General features: G+C 42.4%; 2 protein-coding genes across 4 annotated transcripts in view; one reads left to right on the plus strand and one right to left on the minus strand.

Annotated features, from left to right (window-relative positions):
- Positions 1-7,174, plus strand: part of ZNHIT6 (zinc finger HIT-type containing 6) — a 55,526-nt gene extending 48,352 nt beyond the window's left edge. For all 3 annotated transcript variants that reach the window (XM_039484096.1, XM_039484095.1, XM_039484097.1), the window contains exon 10: positions 1,827-7,174. In XM_039484096.1, the coding sequence (XP_039340030.1) occupies positions 1,827-1,912 (86 nt within the window). In that variant the 3' untranslated portion in view covers positions 1,913-7,174. The remainder of the gene's footprint in view (positions 1-1,826) is intronic.
- Positions 7,175-17,970: 10,796 nt separating this feature from the next.
- CCN1 (cellular communication network factor 1) lies at positions 17,971-20,571 on the minus strand. The gene is made up of 5 exons (XM_039486791.1): positions 20,265-20,571; positions 19,761-19,974; positions 19,073-19,420; positions 18,714-18,916; positions 17,971-18,600 (listed from the first exon to the last, which is right to left on the minus strand). The coding sequence occupies exons 1-5, from the start codon at positions 20,325-20,327 to the stop codon at positions 18,301-18,303; spliced, it is 1,128 nt and encodes a 375-aa protein (XP_039342725.1). The 5' UTR covers positions 20,328-20,571; the 3' UTR covers positions 17,971-18,300.
- Positions 20,572-22,019: the final 1,448 nt, after the last annotated feature.

Raw genomic sequence — 22,019 nt, forward strand, 5'->3', positions numbered from 1 at the left:
GAGCATCTTTGAGTCAGAAGTTTGTCAGACTATTTTCTAGAAAGTTGTGATGCTTGACTTGCGTAAAGAAAAAATACAGGTACTCTGCTGTCAGCACACAGGGTCAGTCATGGGTCAAATTCATAGGGAATTACAGACATTTTTTCAAGACTGCGAGGCAAAAACAGTCCTCACTTTGTGCATTAACTCAGTACATATCTGGCATATAAATCTTAATTGATTATACACTAGATTTAATGTAGACAAAATGTGACCTCCAATGTTTCTGGGTGAAATGCTTCTATTTTCTTGACCAAATTCCATTGAAAATGTACAGGTGCACACTATGTTCCATGTATTATCTGTGCTTGCCAGCTGCAGAACTTATCTTGACAACATAATAATGATGCTCCATTAGCTCCCTCTTCGTAATATTTCGTTATTAAAGAGCAGCTGACACCATATGTCCAGAAAACCTATTTGAAGTAATCACTGATCAAACATTGAAAATACCAATGGGGGAAGGGGAGGTTGGCCTGTGTCTCTATCATAGCCTTACTTTGCTCTAGCTGTAGTTTGTTTAGGTTTGGCAGAATTTGATTCTTAATTTTTTTTTTAATAATTTTGATGGATAATATTTTTAAGCATTTTCACTTTGTACTCATTTTAAATTTTCACAGTTGTGGGAAATTATGGGGAATCAGGCAATAGTAGGGGGCCAGATAATTATTTAATGACAATAGATTCTGAGACTCAAAAAGTTAAATCTTTATAACAGTTAAAACATCACATGTCAAAATATACAAAGCAAATATCTTTACGCTCTAATAATGTCAAGCATTTTTCTTACTTTGCCTATCCGTAGCTTTTGATTATTTTGGATGAAAATACTGTTTTTTGTGTGCGCCATGAAATCCAAAGTTTGACCAGAAAAAGCAAATCCTTCCAAGACTATTTATATTGCTTATGTGGTGGTGCTGCAAACTGCTGGCATCTGATGACCTCATCTTGGGATGGTAGGAGCATAGGCAGTGGAACTAGAAGTACTGGGGGTGCTGCCGCACTGCCTGGCTTGAAGTGGTTTCCATCATATCCAGGGTTTAGTTTCATTCAATGGCTCTCAGTACCCCTACTATACAAAATGTTCCAGCATCCCAGGGTAGGAGTCAGTACCTGCTGAGTCAGAAAATAAATGTGTGTGTGAAGGCCAGATTAGAAAATGTGTGCTGCATAATGTGATGATATTAAGACAGTGTAGGTCTGTCCTAAAGCTCTGGGCATCCTGAACCCATAACATCATCTTTGGCTCAGGATTCTGCAGCCTTGCCTCATCTTTAGGAGTGAAACATATAAACACAACACATTATGTGCATCATTATGTGCATCTTAATTTTCCAACAGGAAACTAGCATGTCTCAAGAGTTCCCTCTTAATCAAAACGCTAACAAAACTTCAAATAATTGATACTGCATTTCTTTTGGCTTATAAGTATGTGGCAACCAAGAAAGCAGTATTTCAAAACAAATCAGCTGAGGGAATGAGCCAAACTTCAGTGGATGGAGGAGAAAAGTCACATGGAGGCAAATGCACTCTGCCTTTATTGCTAAATGTAAAGAAATCTATAAGCACTCTTGCTCTGTCTCACGATAGTGAGATTCTTCTTGATGCCACCAGTTTGTGTTCATAACCTCACTGTGAAATGGTCATTCAAGAAAATAATCGCTGTTATTGGAAAGCAGAAATATAAAGTGTTTTTTCTGGAACACCCATACTCTACCATGAGCAAATAAATGAAAAACAGTGTTGTAATAATGGTCTCCTCTTTTTTTTTTTTATGCCCTCCTCAGATGCTAGTGAATCCACTGAGGACTTGGACAGTGACAGTTCATCCCTCTCATCTGAGGAAGAAGGGGAAATACGGGACAGTTCCTGAAAAATCTGTTTTGACAGAAGGGGGTGTGATCAGCTTCTTATACTTCTTTTTTTTTTTTTTCTCCTTCATTACATTTATTGTGACAGTTTTTTTGTTTTAAGGGCAGCGTTTTCAAAACTGGATGCCTAACTTTAGGGTAAGTCCTAGCCATACATTTTCCATAAATCAGCATAATAATATATATTTCAAAGGTACATTCAGCTTGTGCAGTAATCTTGGGCATCTAGCTTTTATCTTAACAACCCAGCTCAATATTTCTCAAACAGAGCTTAAAAATCTGGCCATTTACTTAGGTGCCTAACTTTAGGCTTCTACTATTTTTTTAAAAATCTTGACCTAAATGTTTTTTCTAGTTGAATTTATTTTTTTACAGTATTTCTTTGCTGTGCTGAGCCTCTGTAGACAGGGTCATAATTTCTTGTTGACTTTAATCTTCATTTGGTAACAATGTATGTGTTTAGTGCAGTAAATTTAGTTTTTCGTATTTAAGTGCATTGTGCAGGATCCAGTGAGAACATTTTTTTTTCTGGCTAGAGTAGTAGTGAGCTTTTGAATTGTTAGCATGATGTTGTTTTAAATAAGCAGAACTGAGTAAATTCACTAACTGCAGGTAATGCTAATACATTTATGACTTATAAATATTTCTTATTTTGTGTACTTTTGTATTGTGATTTCATCTGTTGAAATCAGACATTGTAAATATTTCCTGGTTTTAATGGAATATCTTCTGAGATTTATCTTTAAAATAAATAAAAGATGCTGCATAGAGATTCATGTAACACATCACCTGCTGGCAAGGAACATTTGCTGTGAAATTCTACAGCAGGCTGTGATTATCCCATAGTACACATCCATGTCATGAGTCACTTAATACCTTCCAGCTTGTTTTTTGGTTAGATCCCATGTTTATGGTATTTGCTGTAGGGGGACAGCACACATGGCTGGGGGCAGTAAAGCACCGATACACCTACCTGGCACTATTAGTTTCAAATCATTATGGTCCAACATAGCATTGGGGATCTCCACATGCAGGGCTGCTTGCAAGATCAGGACGTGTTTGTAATATACTTTTCTTGTAAGTTCACAAGTCAGCATTGTTAAATCCCTTACCCGCCTTCCAGTTTAAGATGACCCATGTGATAGGAACTTGGAAAGCCGATCCTTGATTATTAGCACACAGTGGCCCTAATTCAGATTGAGATCTCATGTCAGGCACTCCCAAACACACACAGAAAAACTGTCCCTGCAGAAGGCATACAGCCTAAATAGACAGGAAAACAGCGGCACAGAGAAGTGAAAGGACTGTCCAAGATCACATAGTGGATCTGTGGCACAGCCAAGAAGAGAACCCAGGTCTACTGACTCCCACTCCTGTGTCCTATTTCACTGACCCATGATGCTAGCTAGTCCTGCTAGCTCCTTACCCATCATGCTCCTTTCAGAAGACTTTGGTAGCTCTGTCTGTGCAAGATGGTCATGGTTAACCTGCACCTGATATCCCTCCAACCCTGATCAATTTTTCCACCAACTTTCCTGGGTATAAGGTATGCTCTCATCATCTCATAGGAATCAGATATTCATCAAATGCTCCATTCATTGGGCCATCCAGTTAATCAAGTGTTGGAGAGAGGGTTGATGCCTTGTTACCACTGGACAGTTATAGGATACATGCCATTGTTTCTGACGACAATACCACATCTCCTTTCCCCAGCTGCCCCTCCCCTCACTCCACCAACCCCCATCACCCTGGCTCTCTAGCTGCTTTTGATGCATGCAAGGGACTAGGTTCCTGCTTCCACGGGGGGAAGTCACATCTCTGACTCTTTCCTATGCCCTGGATTCTTGATAAATTTCAAACAACCAAACTTCTTCCTGTCTGGTGACAGCATCCTGTGCCCTACTTTCTTTTTACAATTCATAGTAATAGAGAAAAATAACACATGAAGACCAGCTAGTTTTTTACCCACTTTTACAAGGATTTTTGTCCATTGTTATAGATACTTCCATGTTACTTCACTTCAAATGAAATACTAGGTCTTTCATAATTACTGATTACTGCATTCAGGCTCAGTAGCCACAAGTTACTGAAAACAAGTTTTGCACCTGTTCACATAAATATGCATTAGCAATAAACCTCTCATTTTAACTAAACAATATAACTGCCAAAGCTTATTTGATAGAAAATTAGTTTCATCTGTAGAAGATAGTGGGATTCCTGTTCTTAAGATTCATGGGATACTGTAGAAATTAGAATACCAAAGATATTAGCAAACCGGGCACTTCATCTGTGTATGATTAATATTTGGCTGAGGCACATGGTTTTGTAGTAGATACAATTTGCATGACTTTTCTAAATGCTTGCCGTTTTTCATTAATTGTGCAGAAATGGCTTGCCCTTATTTTTACACTGGTCCAATTTAAGCTCTTTTGTCACAGGCAAACACAACCCTGATTTGTTTTTAAGTGTAAATACTGTTAAATCTGCCTTTCAGATTGAAAGTATTCATTGCTTTAAAATGGTAAAATAAACATAACTTAGCATAATTCTTTTGGTTGTAGTTAGAAATAAAATTCATCAGAACAAAGCTGCAAACCATCACCCAGGCTTTTGCAGTATAGATAGAATTAAACCTTAATTTTTAACAGATGCATTTACCATTGTTTTCCAGACTGCCTTCAATCGTTTTCACCTGTGTTGGCAAAAGGGTGCTACCAATTTGAACAATGGGGATGACTCTGAATTTCCTCCATGACTAGTTCAAACACAGTTTAATTTCACCAGTATTTGATAAATGTTTATTCTGAGGCAGATGTGTAACACAGTGAAACAGTGGGTTACTGATGATGCATGAGTAGCTCCATTTTACACCCCGCATGGTCAAGGACAAAGACATGACAAGCTCTTCCTAAGAGGCAGTGAAGCTAAGTGATGGGATTGGGTCTGCCCTATTACAGAACTCTGTTCTATTCCCAGTTTGTGTGACCTGTATTTGGGAGAAGAGGCATTGCTTAATAATGAGTTGTAAAGAGTACAGACTTGTCTGCATAAAAAGTGAGTCTAGAATTCATGTTGTCTTGATTCCCAGTTATTGTCATTTGTATTTCTCTGCTCCAGGAGTTATCCCATTCCCAGACAATGTGAAGAGGGGAGGTTGCTGCCCATGTGCTGCCACTAAAAGGGGTAGATGAGGTTCTGAGGCTATATGCTGGGTCTGTGAGGGTTATTGCAGTGGAGAGCAAACCAGTCTCTCCTAATACAGTGCTGTAGTATGTTTGTACTAGAGAATTCTTGATATGATCAAGTGATGTGACTTTTAGCAAACATACTCTAGGACTCTAGAAAGCATAAAAAAAATTTTAAAAGCCTGATCATGTATCAAATGGTCTGTGTGCACTGTGGGTGAAATTCATCTCTGTGCAGAAGGCCAGCACAAAGCCAGCACTTAGTCCCTTCGGTGGGACTTAAGCTGTGCATAGCCCTGCGCTGGCTCTATATGTTTTATATGGAGGCATTTATAATTCAGGGCCTGATCTTGAAGGATGCTGCCTGTCCTCCCCTGAAGTATGTAGGAGTTGAGTATGCTCAGCACCTTGCAACATGGGGCCCCCAAAGAGTAAATGTACAGCTGTGACAGTGTTGTTCAATTCAAGCTGTTTGCTCACAAACACTGCATTCTATCTTTTTAATTTCCAAACAATTTCCCTGAAAACACTTACCAAACGGGAAAAAAAACATACACCATGAATTTGTGTTTGTGTTGTTGCTATGGAATTTTAGTTCAACTGTATGCAGATGCAGATTCTGTTAATAAGGAAAAAGATGAACTGTGTACTCCAGTGAACAAAGATTACCCTATGTTTGTATTAGAATGTTGCTATGGTAGTGCATATGGTTTTGTTTGATAGAAATTTGCAGTGAAATGGAAGGAAATCATGTATGCAGGACAAACAAAAAAGAAATTGCAGCAAAGAAAGTTCAGTATAAATACTGAAAGTGAAAGAGCTGTCATAGATGATATATTAAATCCAGGAAAACATCACATAGATAATGTAGACTTTTTCCTGCCAACTTTTTTGTAATTTGGTAACAGAACTGCACTCCCACTGTGTCACAGACCTGTATGACTGATGGACAATGGCATAGTTTCTAATGATGTTTTTCTTGTTCTAGCTCATTTCCCATAAAAACTCTATTGATCATAATAGTTTTTATTGTGGAAGCAAAGCGCCGTTGGCTAAACTTACTTTTACCACTCTGTTAATTGAACCTGCTGAAAAGCCCATTACATTAGGATAGACTGGAAGGACTTTTCAGCTGGCTTAATTAACATGGTGGTAAAAAGATCAGAAGCCACTGTAGCCTTTTCTATACCAGGGCTCCCATTGGTGCAGATTATATAACTTTTGGTAAACTACTTTAGTGGAGGCACAGCCCAAGTGATGTTATGCTCTCACTCCTCAATGTATTACTTTCAGGTCAGGATGGATGCACGTTGGCGGGTGATGTGGGATAGCTTGCATGGCGATTTCATGTACTGTATCTGTTCTGTGGATAAAATTAGATGTCAGCCAGGTTTGTCAGTCTGACTTCTCTAACAATTTCTACACTTCATGTTTTCTTTTTTCACCAGCTGAGAGAAGGAAAGTTCCTCCACAACATATGTATCACATTTTGCTCTGCACAATATTCCCTACAATCTCACAATGAGATGATATTGATACAGACATGTGCACAGTGTGTGAGGGAGAGAGTGTAAATGGAGTTTTTATTTAATATTAATGTCTGCAACCGGTTGTACTCACCCTGCACTGGACAGGGAACGGTTAACTCCATATTGTGGGTTGAGGAAGCCAGGCCCCTTCCTCCCTACTAGGCATGCTCCAAGTATAGCAGTAGTATAAAAGGGAGCTGCGCAGCTCAGTCTGGGCTGACAGCCGAGGAGGAAGAACACTTGCCGCAGGCTCCCACCTGAGAGGTGCCAAAGGCTCCGACAGCAGGAACCAGGAATGCTGAAGCCCAGACAGAGACTCAGACACTGGTGGAGGTCAAGGAGAATCCAGGGTTGCCAGGAGCCATCCGCAACAAAGTGTTTGGAGACCATGGAGGCACCCGAAGTACGACTACAAGAGATACAGTAGGAAATAGCCCAGGGGCGTCCTCAGCCGCCCGGCCGAGAATAGTCAGAATGTTATGGTCAGGATCCCCGCCATTGACAGGGCCCTGAGTTTGGACCCAATGGAGTACGGAGGACCTTGATTCTCCTTCCCTAACCATCACCCTCCACGAGGTTGTGGCCAGAGTTCCTGACTCCGGCCACTTGGCCTTACAGCCCTGAGAGCGAGGGCAACTCTACAGACTCTGACCACTAGGTCTTTGAGGCCCTGAGGCAAAGAGCAGTCCAGTAGACTTATTCATGGGCGGGGTATCCCCACCCGTCACAGTGTCACGGAGTCGCATGCAAGCAGCAAGTATTCTCCCATGGCATATCAATCACACCAGTGTCCCACTGTAAAGCTGTTTCCAACATGCTTTTTGTATCTTTAGTTAAATGAAGATCTTTGCCACAAAGCTGTATTCCAAACAGTTAAACCATTTCTAGAGCAGGATGGAATATGGCTTCTTCTTTGTTGACATTGACAGTATCCATGTAGACACTCAAAAGATGACGACACTACAGTACTAGATCACCTGCCTTCTGAATAATCCAGAAAAGGGTATTTCCTGCCAGCTATTCTTGACTGTAGGAATTTTTTCTGAGGTGTAGATGCTTTTTCTGACATCTTTTCACATTTTCCTTTTTGAAGTGCTCGTTCTGCTCAAACTTCCATTCTCCATATAAAAGTTAATGGGCTTTGCATGGAGGATCTAGGCAGAATTGTCTCCTCACCCCACCAGGACAAAGAGCAGATCTTCCTGGCTACAGTTGTGGCTGCTGCTTGATACAGCCCCTCTTAAAGTGGGTGTTGGATAGTGGATTTGGCAGACTCACTGTTAGTACCTTGGCAACTGTCCAAACTCCCATCTGCACTGCTGTAAAAATTCCATGCAATAATGCTCCTGGGTTCTGTGACCTTGTATGTACTCTGTGCAGAAGCATGTTAGTAGTTCTGTTTTCAGGCCATGTTATTCCATGCAAGGAGGGAACAGAATTTGCCCCTGGTTGGGTATTTAATTTTTTCAGATTATTTGCTTGAATTTTTTGTATCATTGCATTTTCAATAAAAATTCCATTTCCATGTATCTTCTGAAACTTAACCCAATGAGCTTCTCAGTATTCACAATCTTGTTAAATGTATATGCATTTGCACATGCCTCTTGCCTGCAAAATTCATCTTGCGCTGCACTGTTAAATGTGATGTCATGGCAAATGTAGGACAAATCTCCTAGCTGTGCTGTTGGCAATCTTGGCAAATGGGTATTGCACGCTTGTTATTCCGAGATTTGTAATACAGTGAAACGAGGTCATCTGCCTTCTGAGCAGATTGGATGAGGATGTTTGTCCCACCTACTGTTTGTTCTGACAAGGTAAGATAAGAAGTCATGTCATATTTGTATCTCACCTTGGTAAAATTTTTATTCCAAAAGGAAATTAATGTAGTGGAAAGAGGAATAACTTTGTATTTAATTAACGTGTTGAATCCAAGCAGAGTCTATTTCTCAAGATTATTTTGCTCTTCCTAAACTTCCATTACTTGTTATCTGATTCTTTTAGTGGTTTTTTCCTCCTTTATTGCGTATAACTATTAATTCTGCTTGTAATCAAGTATTAGAAGTTGTTTTCCAATATGTCTTTATTTTTCTTTCCATTGGAATGTTGAGGGCTTTTCCAGCATCACAGTTAATATTTATTTGCAGCCTTGTTAGCTGTCTTAACAGTTTTCAGGGAGTCAGTAGTCTGACTGCTCCTTGTGCTCAATCAAAAGGGGCTTCTGCTGGGTTTGGGCATCTGGGACTGTTCCATAAGTGGTATGGAGGATTGCAATGGCAGCTCCTGCATGGTCATCTCATTCTATGCCATCTGAATAGCAAAATGGTTTGGAGTTGCGAAGCAAACTTTTATTCCAGTCTCTTCACTAAAAAGATTCAGTCCAGTGAGCTGCACTTATAAGTTGGATAAGCAGACCGCTGTGCTAATGAGAGCCGTGATGATGAATTCACGTGTTCTCATAGGGAGCAATATGGAGCAGAGTGTAAGACCAATCCTGAAGCTGCAGTAATTCACACTGGTGCTGGGCAGGTCCCTGCACAATCCCAGTATATGAGGCTTGCAAAGGTGGCTTACAACTATATGTTCCACTCCCTGCCCTCCCTCTATCACTGATTCACACACAGGAATAGAATGACTGAGCATCAGGCCTAATGTCTTTCCAGCCATCAATTTTAAAATGGACCTTGTACTCATACCCAGGCGATGTTTGCACAATACACCACTTTTGGTGGCATATAGGGTATACGTAGCTACACACCTCTGTGAAAAGCATTCTGTGTCTACACACTGGTGTATAGCTACACATGTCAGTGAAAGGCTGTAGCAGGGGGGTGGTAGCAGGGAAAGGTTTCAGCAACTCCCTGCTGCTAGAGCCTTTCGCTACTGTGAGGAGCTTTTGTGCTCGCTCTCTCTCTCCCCCACCACCCCGCAGGAGTCTTTCCCCACTGCCGAAGTCCTTACCCGCAATGCAGAAAAGCTCTAGCAGTGAGAAGACGGTGGAGACTTTACCTGTTGCCTCCCCACTGCTGGAGTCCTTACCTGCAATGGTGAAAGGCTCCATCAATGGGGGCTGCCAGAGTCTTTCCCTCCAGTGGTGAAAGGCTACAGCAGAAGAGAGCTGACTGAGTCCCAGCTGCCAGCTCCTTTTCGCTGCGGTGGGGAAAGGCTCCGGCAGCAGAGAGGTAGCGGGGCACTACATGACTAAAAATAGCAATGTAGAAGGGAAGGTGCAGCTTGGGTGAGTAGAGTCATATAGAAGCAGCAAAGAATCCTGTGGCACCTTATAGACTGTTAGTCTATAAGGTGCCACAGGATTCTTTGCTGCTTCTACAGAACCAGACTAACACGGCTACCCCTCTGATACTAGAGTCATATAGGGTATGTACTCGGGAACACACCCACACCCTCTACTCGCCTACGCTATGCCTTACCATCTCCATTGCTACTGAACCCCCTGCCAGTGGGGTTACCTGGGGCTACACACCGCTGAACGAAGCATCCAGTGTAGACTCCTATTACAGGCCAGGAACTTATCCACTCTCCCCAGGTGGCCCATATTGTATGTGCATGTGCACAAAAGGGGGCAGAATTAAAGCTGGTGAATGTGATGGGGAGATGGCTGTGTGGGACAGTGTTAGAAACTTAACTGAGATTCTCCTGACATTTTTATGTTTAAATTCTCATCTGTATCTTATTTATAAGCTTCACGCCAATTTCTGCTCCCAACTACACCCATGCATCCTTGATGGCTTTAATGGGATTGCTCCAGTATACCTGAGAGCAGAAGGGGGCAGGGAAGGGCAGATATTTGTAGAAAAACTATTTCTTCTACCTTAAATTCTTACCAACAAATGTCTTGGTTTTCCAGCCAGACCATCTCAATCTGTGATTGTCAGTTTTCATAAGCTAATTGGGTCAGACTTAGTCAGTACTTGGAGCATGAGATCTCCAAGGAAATCACAGGTTTTGGAGTAAGTGGTTTCTCTTACTCAGTAGGTTTCATGGTTTGCTTCTAATCTTGTATTGAGCCAGTGTCCCCAACATAGTGCTAGAAGGAACTGCTGGCGTTTTGAGATGAGATTTAAAATGGAATACCTGTGCACGTGCTATTAAAAATCCCATTGTGCTCTTCACAAAAAGATAAGTTAACCTTTATCACCTAGCTGTATTCCATTCTGGGTAATTACATGTGGTTACCATAAAAAATTCCCCTATAATATGAATTAGAGAAACTGTCCTTCATCTCTACCTAAAAAACATTGCACATTTCAGTTGTGGATGAAGTTACATACATATATGTATATAGGAGTTGTGCATATAAAAGGCTCATCTCTTCAGTTATAGTGATGAACTGAGATTATCATATGCCAGACACTATCTATCCTTTTTTTTTTTTTTTTTTTGCATTTGCATTTGCATTTTTGTGGTCTTTGTAGATGTACCTGGCTGTTTAATTCTTTCAATAATTTATCAGTTAGAGCAGGGGTAGGCAACCTATGGCACTGGTGCCGAAGTCGGCACACGAGCTGATTTTCAGTGGCACTCACGCTGCCTGGGTCCTGGCCACCAGTCCGGGGGGCTCTGAATTTTAATTTAATTTTAAATGAAGTTTCTTAAACATTTTAAAGCCTTATTTACTTTACATACAACAATAGTTTAGTTCTATATTATAGATTTATAGAAAGAGACCTTCTTAAAAACGTTAAAAGGTATGACTGGCACACGAAACCTTAAATTAGAGTGAATAAATGAAGACTCGGCACAGCACTTCTGAAAGGTTGCCGACCCCTGAGTTAGAGACTTGACCCCAGAACCAGTCAGTGCCTCTTGAAATTAATATAGGTACCAACCTGTCATTACAGCTTCACTTGCTTCCTCTGTTCATGAGTTCCACACCCTGTTTTGTCTAGGCAGGGATCTCAAACTCCCAACCTACAGGCCATAGCTGGCCCTCTCAATATCCAGCTCCTATGACAGATTTAAATTCTGTCAAGTTTTCATTTACAGAGACACGTTTTGAGCTTCTCTGTTAATACACAATTAATTCTCCGCCGGGGGGAGAAAGGATTGTAATGGGATCCACCATTCCAAGGACAGTGCTCTACACACTGGACCATGCAGTAATTCTCAGGTGCTCTCTTTCTCTGGCCCAGTGACTAAGTGTTTTATCCACAATGGAACAGTCAGTGGGTCAGAGAGGAATGACTCTACAGTCTAGTAGTTAGGGCATCCCCTGAGAGGTGGGAGACCCTGGGTCCAGTCCCCTGCTCCAATGACTTTATCCACAATGGAACAGCTTCAATAGGAGAGACTGAGGGAGCCCCTCCCATCAGAATATCCGATTGCCCAGTGGTTAGAGCACTGTCCTGAGAAGTGGAGACCCCCTGTTGCAATCCTTTCTCCCCCTCCTGCAGAAAGGGGTAATTGGACCTTGGTCTCCCACATCCCAAGCAAGTGCCCTAACCACTGGGCTAACAGCTCTGAAGTGTACAGCAGCAGCACCAGCTTCTCCAGATATTTTATGTGGTGCAAGGCAGGCAGCTAATTAATTACTACAAGAAATACTTAAGTGCCTAAGCCTGACTCCAAGCAGCAGATTCCTGTTCATGGATAGGTAGCACAGCTAGGTGCTTTTCTGCAGCTGGACTTATTGCTCATCTCCATGAAAGGGGTGTGGCTTAAGACACACCCTTGTCATCAGGGTCTCCTATTGGCTAGTTTAGGCAGCTCCCTGCCTAGCACTCTGGCTTTTGTAGATTGCATTCCTAGGTACCTAACTCTCCCCATTAATTGTATAGGGAGCCTAACTCGGGTTTCTGAATTGCAGTGTTCCTGTGATTTTCTAGGTTGGAATGCCTACGTGCCTTTGTGAGTGTAGGCCTGAGAAATCTTAGGTTCCATTTCAGGCTCGTCAGAGGAGTGTGTTTCAATGGCCACAGACTCCTATGTTTCCCTCCAACCCAACCCTGTCTCTTCCCCACTTCTGGTTCCTCATCCCTGTCCCATTTTCCTTACCTAGGCTGTCCCAGTCTCTGCTTCTCAGGCTTTTCATCTTTGTTCCAGTTTCCTCGCCCACCAAGTCCAAGTCTCACCTCTCCAACTGCCCATCCCAATACCACTGTGTCCCCCCACTCACTCTCCTAGTCTCCTGGCCCAGGCAGTCCCAGTCACTGCCCACCCCAACTCCCAATCTCAGGTTCTGTATCGTCCCCATTCTCTTTGGCCCAATCTACTCTCCCCACCTCTACATTTGACTGAAACAGCTTTGTCCTCCCCTCTACCTGGGCCCAGCAGGAAGGGCCTTGAGAGCACAGGAGAGAGAGGTTCCCTGCTCTTAGTTCAAGTGTCTGGACCCAGAATAACCTGCAGCAGCCCAGAGCTAAAATTACAGGTAAAGTCCTGCTCAGCCGCAGGCTGGAGCATGCCCTGTGTGAACAAAATATTTGGGGAATTTGGCTGCTAAAATCTTGTCTCTGTGCACATATGCATAGTGCAGTTTTTCAAACGCATATAACTTCACCTAATGTGGGAAGATTTTCACAAGAACAGCAAAAGACACCTCTCTCTCTCTCTCCCAAATGTCAAGTCCCTTCTCCAAGGTACAGGTTTGCTTATAGATTATCAAAGAAGGCCACCAGATTTATTTCTTTTAACATGGGCAAAACAATGTATTTTTCCATAGTCTTGTTCTCAGAAATGGATTGTGTGTTTTGGCTAAAATTCCCACACACACAAAAAGAAAACCCCACCAAAAAAACCCCCAAAAACCTGAAACAAATCCAGTATGGAAAATTTCAGCCCCAACATTTAAAGTTTAGCAAAGTTATAAGTAACTGAAAACAGGGTCTTATAATGGGGAGTGCCAGGCAACCTTAGTAACAAGTGTTGTTAGGGCCACTGACCCACCACTGTGGGATTGCATTGCCATGGTCCTGTTTCTGAAGCTGCTCCATGGAAATAAAGGTGATCAGGGAATTGATCTGTTTTTTGCAGGCAGCTAGTGATTGAGGTGAACATCTCCTTATCAGCTAGTCTGTGATAGAATTTTAGAGGCATTCCAACAGAGATGGTTGAATATAATTCTTGAATTCAACTTCCTGGCTAGTGTTGCTTGTGTAAGCAGGGGAATGGTCCCGCTATTGTGGGGAACTTTCCTGGCTTCTGCACTACCCCGGTGAAGTGGGCTAGCGAAAGGATCTGAGTCCTCGCACCCACTTCCTTTACCCAGAGGCCTCCCTGCCCTTGAGGACTCCCCTTCTACTCTCCTGTCTGGCAGAGTCCTCATAACCACAATAGGCTGGGCCCAGGATTCCTGGGGGGCTCGACCCCCAACCCTACTGTGGTCACCTAGGGCAGGGGCTAGGGTGTCCCCACTCAGGGGTACTCTCTGCACTGGGCACCTCCCTGACCCAGTGATCATTTCATATAATTTAAAGCAAATACAAGTTGTTTAACAATTTTAAAAAAGAATAAGGAAAAATGGGAAAGGTTAAAGGAAACACGTCACCCTGCTCTGTGGCCGGGACCATCACAGCGTTTCTGGAATGTCAGAGCAGTTCACAGTCTGTTCCTTGTAGGTCTCAGGCCTCCTCCTCAGGCCCTGGCTGTGCTGCTGGGACGCTGCAGGTTGGACACTTGCTCTGGCAGTGGCCACACGCTCTGAGGCTCTAGGCAGTAGGACCCTTATTCCTAGCGTCGCCCCTGCCCTGTCAGGGTTACGATCCCCCTCCAAGTCTGGCCTGCAGAGCGTCTTGGCTGAGGCGTCTCCCTGTGCTGGGCCCCCTGCCCAGGGTCCCCCTCGCTCTCCCCAGCTGCTCACCGCACCCAGCTCCAGACTGCTCCAGCTCCAGCTCCACTCTGCCTCAGCACGGCTGCTGCTGCTGCTCTGCCTCCAGCTCCCTGGGCTGCTTCTCTGGCCCCTCTGGAGCTGGTTGCTACAGCTCTGCTCCCAGGACAGGTCTGCTCTGCAGGCTGCTTCTGTGACTCTGCTCCCAGCTCTGACTTGCTTCCTGGGATGCTTGTCTGGCCCCTCTGGCTCTGGTTGCTGCAGCTCTGCTCCCAGGGCAGGTCTGCTCTCTCTGGGCTGTGCTCTGGCTTTGGGGCTGCAGCTCTGCTTCCAGCAGCTTAGCTCAGGCCCCTGCTCTCTCCTTAGCTCAGCCCCCCTCTGTCTGACCCAGGCAATTCCAGCTCACAGGGAGGACGGGATCCACTTTGGCCTCTTGACTCCCTGATTAGCCTGCCCGCCCTGTCAGTCCGGCTGACCTGGAGCACTGGCCTCTCTCCATTGTTCCTGGGGACTGTCAGTCTCAGGGTCCTGATTTCCCATCGACCCTTCCCCTTTTGGTACTGGGAGCTAGCCAACCAAAACACCCCCACTGAGTGTTAGTAAGGGGGCAACAGTCCCCTTGCACTTGTTCTCTCTCTGCCCCCTCCCCAAATCAGGCATCAAATAAGGGAACTTAACTTCATTTTGTTGCTCAGGGTGGGTGGGGGAATTAAAATACAGCCCAGATACTTACAAGCACATAGAATAATAGCTAGAATATTGGATTCCTTCAATCTTTTGGTTGCATACTGGTGCTCATTATGGTAATGAGTTCTTTGCAGGTGAATAGATTGGCATATCAAAGTCTTTACTGGAATTCATGGAATCTGGCCGTGGTTATAGGAAGCTCTGCTTTGTATAGGATGGTTTGGTTTTGTATTTGGGGTGTGAGTGAAATATTCAATGTCCTGTTTTTCAGAAGTGTTGAGCACTCTCAGCTCCCTTTGGTATGAATGGTGCAAGGTCCCCAGTACCTATAAAAAGCAGGTCATAGATCTGCTTTAGTATCACTCTAACAGGAAAGGAATAATCTATCTTGAAGGGGGATTTCAGTGCTTTCTTTTGCTTTTACTCAATAAATAAAATTATAATAATGCATTCAGAATTTAGCTGTAACCCCTACCATTTACATCTTGAAGGAACTCCATGAGTATACTGTTTCCCATTTTTATATACAAAGTGCATGGTTTTCTGTTGGGGCAATTGAGGGGATGGAGAGTTTTGTAGAAGCTGCAGATGAAAAATAAGTGGGAGGTGAAATTTACAGTATCAAACTTAGTGGGGTTTAGTATTTTTATTTCTGTGCTATTTCCATTTCACACCTGTGTGGAATATAGTTAATTCTGTTATTACTTATCCCTGTTCTACACACACATGCTCTGTATGAAATTTTGACCCTGGGAGATTTGCCATGGACTTCAGTGGGGCCAGAATTTCACCTTCTTTTAACAGGAGAATTCCATTTAGTATATCTTGCTTCCCATTCTGCTTCTGCAACCCTTACTCCTTGACTTCAGGTAAACTGCTCTTAGTAAGGCTCACAGGATTAGGCCCAAAACTTGTAAAGTATGAAAGGCCAAAAGCATGTCATTCTTGCTGGGGCATGACTACTACTCTGCTTTATTAGAGTTGGAAGTACCATTATGCGTATTGTTTAAAAGGGTACTAATTCACTCTGGTTAACTTTTAATATTGAATAAAATACAACAAACAAAAGGTACAGCCACATACTAAAAGTAGGAGTGGCTAGGAATGAAAATACAGCTACTGTGTACATGTCTGTAGAGGACATGCCCTTTTCATTCCCTCTATCCAATAAACCAGCCCATACAAGTGGTGAACTCTCAGCAAGAGTGAGTTTGTTGGCAATACCCCAGCCATGAGCTATGTACAGTCTACATCCTGATGTATACACTCTTTGTTGCTAGATTTAACTGAAAGCCCAACAAAAGTGCCCCACTGAATTTCATACTTTTTCTGTCAACAAATATTATACAGACAAGTTTAGGTATAGGTAAGACTGGGGGCCAGCTGGTAAATTCCAAAACATGCTAAAGTGTTTAATGCCTTGAGGGGGAAAACCTGACTGAGCAGAAAATACCAGGTTATAATTTTTCAGGTGAAGTATTAGCTGCCAAACAATGAAGTTCTGAGACCTTTGGCCATTTATTTGGTGGTAGTATTTATGTCTAACCTTAATGGAAGTTAACTTAAACCTAAACTATGACACTAGACTACTGATCTGTGTCATCTGGTGGCACTCACAGTGACCATATTCTAAGTGTGGAAACACAAACACCCACATCTGCTTCTTGAAAATAATTTACTTAAGAGTATAGTGAAATATGTTGCTAGAGGGCTGTATTGATGACAAGAGGGTAGAAATAACAGAGAAATCTACGCTATCATAGTTTTATTGTCAGTCCTGTCTATAGTGCAGCTTTGTAGCAGCCAGCATTAGTACAAACATTCATGCCAGCTTCCTATAGCCTTAGTAAAAAAAAAAAAGTGTTTTTCTTTACATATCCTAGTCACCTACCCTTTGACCATGCTGATAATCAAACTGAATTCACATCTACAAAATATGAAGTTTAATTATATTTAAAAAGAGGGAGAAAGGGAAAGGGAGAGAGGCTGGCCTTAACTCTCTATTGGAAAAGTACTTGAAATTCTTCACATTCTTCTCCTGTTAACAGCATGTTTACTTTTAATCACTGAGTTATTAGGATTAACACAAGTCATTGCTTCAAGCTCATTTAGTTTGAATTTAGTGAAAGCCAACTACCTCCTACAGACTCTAGGAAACAAACATTCTTTTTCCACATAAATGTATTAATTTTCAAGAAGCAACTATACAAAGTAACATGGCAGCCTGGGCTAACTCTTCAAACCCACCATTCAGCACTATGGTGCATGTCTGCATTCTATATTGCAAATTTCAGGATAATTTAAATATTTTCACAATGTAATTAACAAAGCAATCTCTATTTTAGAGATTTGATCGTACACCTATTAAATTGTTTTCATCTGTTTTAGCGAATAAGGGACTGCACTTTGAGTAGAGCAATTTTTATTTTTTCCCCCCCTAAACTAATAATTTTAAAGTCTATCAATCATCATTAGTTCCAAGGTAGAGCTTGATTTAGGTTTTGGAGGAACTGAGTTTGTAGAAGTTCAAGCTTCTACTATAAAACGCTTCCACGTTTAGCCAAATTGTCTTACCTGTCAAAATTTTCTATGAAGAGTACACTTAGGTAAATATTTCTTTATTAAATGATTAAATCCATAAATAAATTCTTTTAATTCATTGAATATAAAATTAAAATCATTTACAACTTATTCCAGTATTACGGGGGGAGGGGGTAAAAAAAAAGAAAGCTACATTTTGATAAATAAAATATTCAGCTTTAAAACAACTGATTTCTGTTTGCAGTTAAACTATCGTTGGTACATAATAGCTGCCACCAGTGAGCACTCTAAAGTGCCCACCTCAGGAAGGAATGTATCTTCCAACTCATGTTTGGAAAAAAATAAAAAAGGCATAGTGTTAAAACTGAAGGGTTTAGAAAAGTTTAAAGTTTTCACAACCAGAACAAACATTTATCTGATAAGTTACAAACAGAAAACAGCACATGATTAAGGTAAGGTGCTCCAAAAAGAAGCAATAAAGTTGCTCCAGTACTATGAAGCTTTAAGTATGCTTAAATCTCTGTTGCATTAGTGTCCAGTTGCACAGGGTGCTCTTGTAATATCTCAATGTTGCCCTCAAATGGGCAAGGCACCATTTCCACAGAGTTCTTTTCTCCGTTGCTTGTTACTTCAAAATTCTGATAACTCCCCACCCCCACCACAATTTAGTCCCTAAATTTGTGAATGTCATTGAACAGTCTGTAATAGGGGTAAGCTTCATTTGCATGTGGACAGTTGTAGTTGCATTTGCAAGACTGGATCATCATTACGTTCTTAGTGAAAGTTTCTCCATCATCACAGCGGAACCTGATCTTGACGGTCCTGGTCTGGTGGGGGGTACAGCATCTTCCATCCACACAGGAGCCACAGTATTTGGGGCGATATTTCTTCACACTGGAACAGCCAGCATAAGTAAACTTCATTGGGGCTTGTGACTTCTTGGTCTTGGTGCATTTCTTTCCCTTCTGTATGGAAGAGGTAACAATGTTATTAGCAAAAGATTTCTTTGTAACATCCATCTTCAACCTAGACCCATCTGGGGAGAAAAAGGGGGCCTATCACAGAGATCTATATTTACCTTTAGGGAATCATAACTGGTCTGGTCACATGGCCGCACTTCACATATCCTGGTCTCTTTGATTAGTCTACAGTCGGGATTATCGTTGGTGACTCTGGTAGAGATGCCAGTTCCACAAGTCTTTGAACACTGGGACCACGAAGTTGTCTGCACAATGCATTTGAGACTCTCAAAAGATCGGCTGTATGGCTCGGATCCAAAGACTAGAAGGGAGGAGAAGAAGAAGAACTTGGCATAAACTTTCTCATTGAGACGAAGCACCAAGATATATGAGAAGTACAGTAAAGCACTATACCCATTGTATTTAACGTATCCCCTCCCAATACAGTGTTACTAATATGTACAATAGCCTTACTCACCAGGTAGCATTTTCAGTCCTCCTTTCACAATGGCAATCAGTTCGTTGTTCCTGGTTAATTCACCTTCAGAAGCATCCAGACCAAATTCTTCGTTGAAGAAACCTTCCAACTCCTCAGGAGCATCTTTGGTCTCATCACAGACCCATTCTTCACAGCACTGGCCAGGGACTTTAACCAGCCTTGGGTTGGCACAGCCCAGGTTAGGAAGAGAGAGTTCTTGCGGGCAGAGTGGGATGCAGCCCACAGCTCCATCTATGCATGTGCACTGGTGTTTACAATTGGGCTGGAAACTTTCACCATTCTGGTAGATTTTTGAGTTATATTCACAGGGTCTCCCCTCAGATTGCGCTGCAGAGATTAATAGAGAAAGGAGGGAGTTAGAGATGAGACCCGCTGTTTTAAACGCATGCATATTTGCTGCTCTGTTAAATTCGAGTTATGGTAAAGTTCCCTACAATCCCCTAGAGACTCAAGGCTAGAACAATAAGTTAGTCAGGAATCACTTTTCCTTATGCGCTTTTAGCGGAGCCCAGACATACTGAATTGCATTCCAGACTGCTGAAGTCATATGCCTTTCTGCCAAGCTACCAACAACAAAGCATAACCATACATGGACTCAAAATTACTAAACTTGGGCAGTACGGGGACCATTATTATTTTTAAAGGAGCCAAACCACACGCCTCTTACCTCTGCAGATCCCCTTCTGGGCCGTGGTACTGGCGCCGAAATTGCATTCCAGCCCCTTGGTGTGATCACAAGGCTGGGTCTTACTGCAGTCCTCGTTGAGTTGTTTAGCGCAGACTTTACAGCAACCGCAGCCGTCCAGAACCAGACCGACTCCCGGGGCACATTTGGGCACCTCCAGAGGGCACTGGCAGGCGGCCGGGCAGGCGGAAAGCGCCTAGGGAACGAAGCACATTAAAAGCCGATGAGTGTATGTGCTAAATGGCTCATGCATAGAGAGACAAACCCGAGATTTACAACAGCCCACAGTATGGACAGCAGCGCTCGTCCGCACCTAGGAGTTAGTGATGCTCCCAGTTTATGCTTTCACAACACAAACACGCAGACGATCGACTTTCCGGCGGTATATTTCGCGGTAGGAAAGTGACCAAAAATGGCAAACAGATAAAAAAAAAAACTTCGAAACCCTACGATCCCAAACAACGTTACATGCAAACGCAAACTTACCAGCCTGATCAAGTGGAGGAAGGCAACAGCCAGAAAGAAATAACTGGTGGTTTGGTAGCTCATCGTTAGCGCAGGAACTGTTTTCCTACTATAGCTAAAATAAAATAACAAACTAGAGTAGAGAGAGAGAGTCTAAAACTTTCCCTGCGGCTTTACAGGCTGAGTGGATCTCTTCTTGTGCCTGTAGAGAGAGCAGTCTAAATCCTAAAGGGCTGTGAAAGCGTGTGCTGCTACGTTTTCTTCTTTTCTGAGAAGAGCAAGAGGGATATCAGGGCTGCTGCCTGGATCCTCCGCTTCTCCGGGATCCCTTTGCCGTCTGAGGAGGCAGCGAGGGAGCCACTCCTTATATACAGTGCTGATGCCGCCGCGTGTTGCAGCTGCACTGACGTTGAGCGTTCCAGAATGCTAAAGCATCCAGAATTCCAAAGCATCTCAGGAATGTTTCTTGGCGCGGTTTGCGTCCAAGCTCCTCCCTGTCTAAGTTGCACCTTTTTTTTTGTCTCAATAAAGTAGTTCTACACCCCCCTCCCCCTAATTCCCACACTTGAAATGATAATTTAAATAATCTTCCCTTTAAGGATCTTTTTATGATCATGTGGGAAATGCATTTTAGGAGGTTCTTAAAAAAAAGTTCCCAGTTTTCAGGCTGGGAAACGCTGTATGTAGATCCTCCCTGTGTGTTTATTAAGTAAGTTATGTACGACTGAATGTCACTCTGAAATATTGGGGAGGAGTGAGGTATCCGGAAAAGCAGCACAAATCTGTGGCTGGAATTATGCACCTTCCTATCAAAGCCAAAAAACTTGATCCAGTGTGTGAGTGAGGGTGTGTATTTCAATGCCCTGATGGCTTACTTTTAAATATTTATGAATGGGAAAGGAACACAATAAATAGCTCCCTAGTATCTGGCAAAGTTCCATTAAAAGGTCTTCCCTAGCTTTTTGCTTTGAGAGGTTTCCACTTTTGTTATAATCATGGAAGGTGGAGGTTCTCAGTGCAGTGACTTTGAAGAATCACAGGAAAAAGTTGGCTACTTTTTTACAGGTCCAGTATATATATAATCAGCTGACCTTGCCCAGCCCTCACCCCCAGGTTGTGTAATTTTTTTTTAATGATCGGAATTTGGAAATGCAAATAACTCTGCTACATGTTCTTATCCTAAGCCTTGCCCTAGGAAGGGTAAGTCAGACTACTCTTTTATATGTACTCTTCCTTGGAAAAATGAAGAAACTGCTACACTGTGTTCTCTCTAATTTATAATCTTTAAAGGTGAAGTCGCTGCAAGAAAGTTGCTCCTTGTTTTAGAATTATTTTAAACTCTGGATTTTGAAATTGAATAAAAGGAACTTTTTAAATTATTATATTGAGTTTACTAGCCTCATTGCTATTTTATTCTGCCTAAATACTTTAGGAGGGCAGAATAACAAACCTTAAGTTTCTATGGAATATTGACCTCCCTATGACCTTCACTCCAGCGTACAATGATAAGCAATTAAAATAAACATCTTCCTAAACTATAGGTTAACCCTAGAGGGGTGAACATTCAAAGACTAACCATGTTACTTTTGTATAGGAATACTCATACATAGACTTTTTAAAGCTTTTAATATATTCTCTACATACCAAATTTACATTAATTCAGTCATTTGTTATTGGGGTTGTTATTTCAGAGATAAACCCTTGAGTGCTTTAGATGTCTAGTGTTTAGGCCAGGAACAAGTTAGGAGAAAATCCCAGGCCCTACAGCACATACAT

The sequence above is a fragment of the Mauremys reevesii genome, linkage group 8, assembly GCF_016161935.1.
Source record: "Mauremys reevesii isolate NIE-2019 linkage group 8, ASM1616193v1, whole genome shotgun sequence".
Lineage (NCBI taxonomy): Eukaryota > Metazoa > Chordata > Testudines > Geoemydidae > Mauremys > Mauremys reevesii.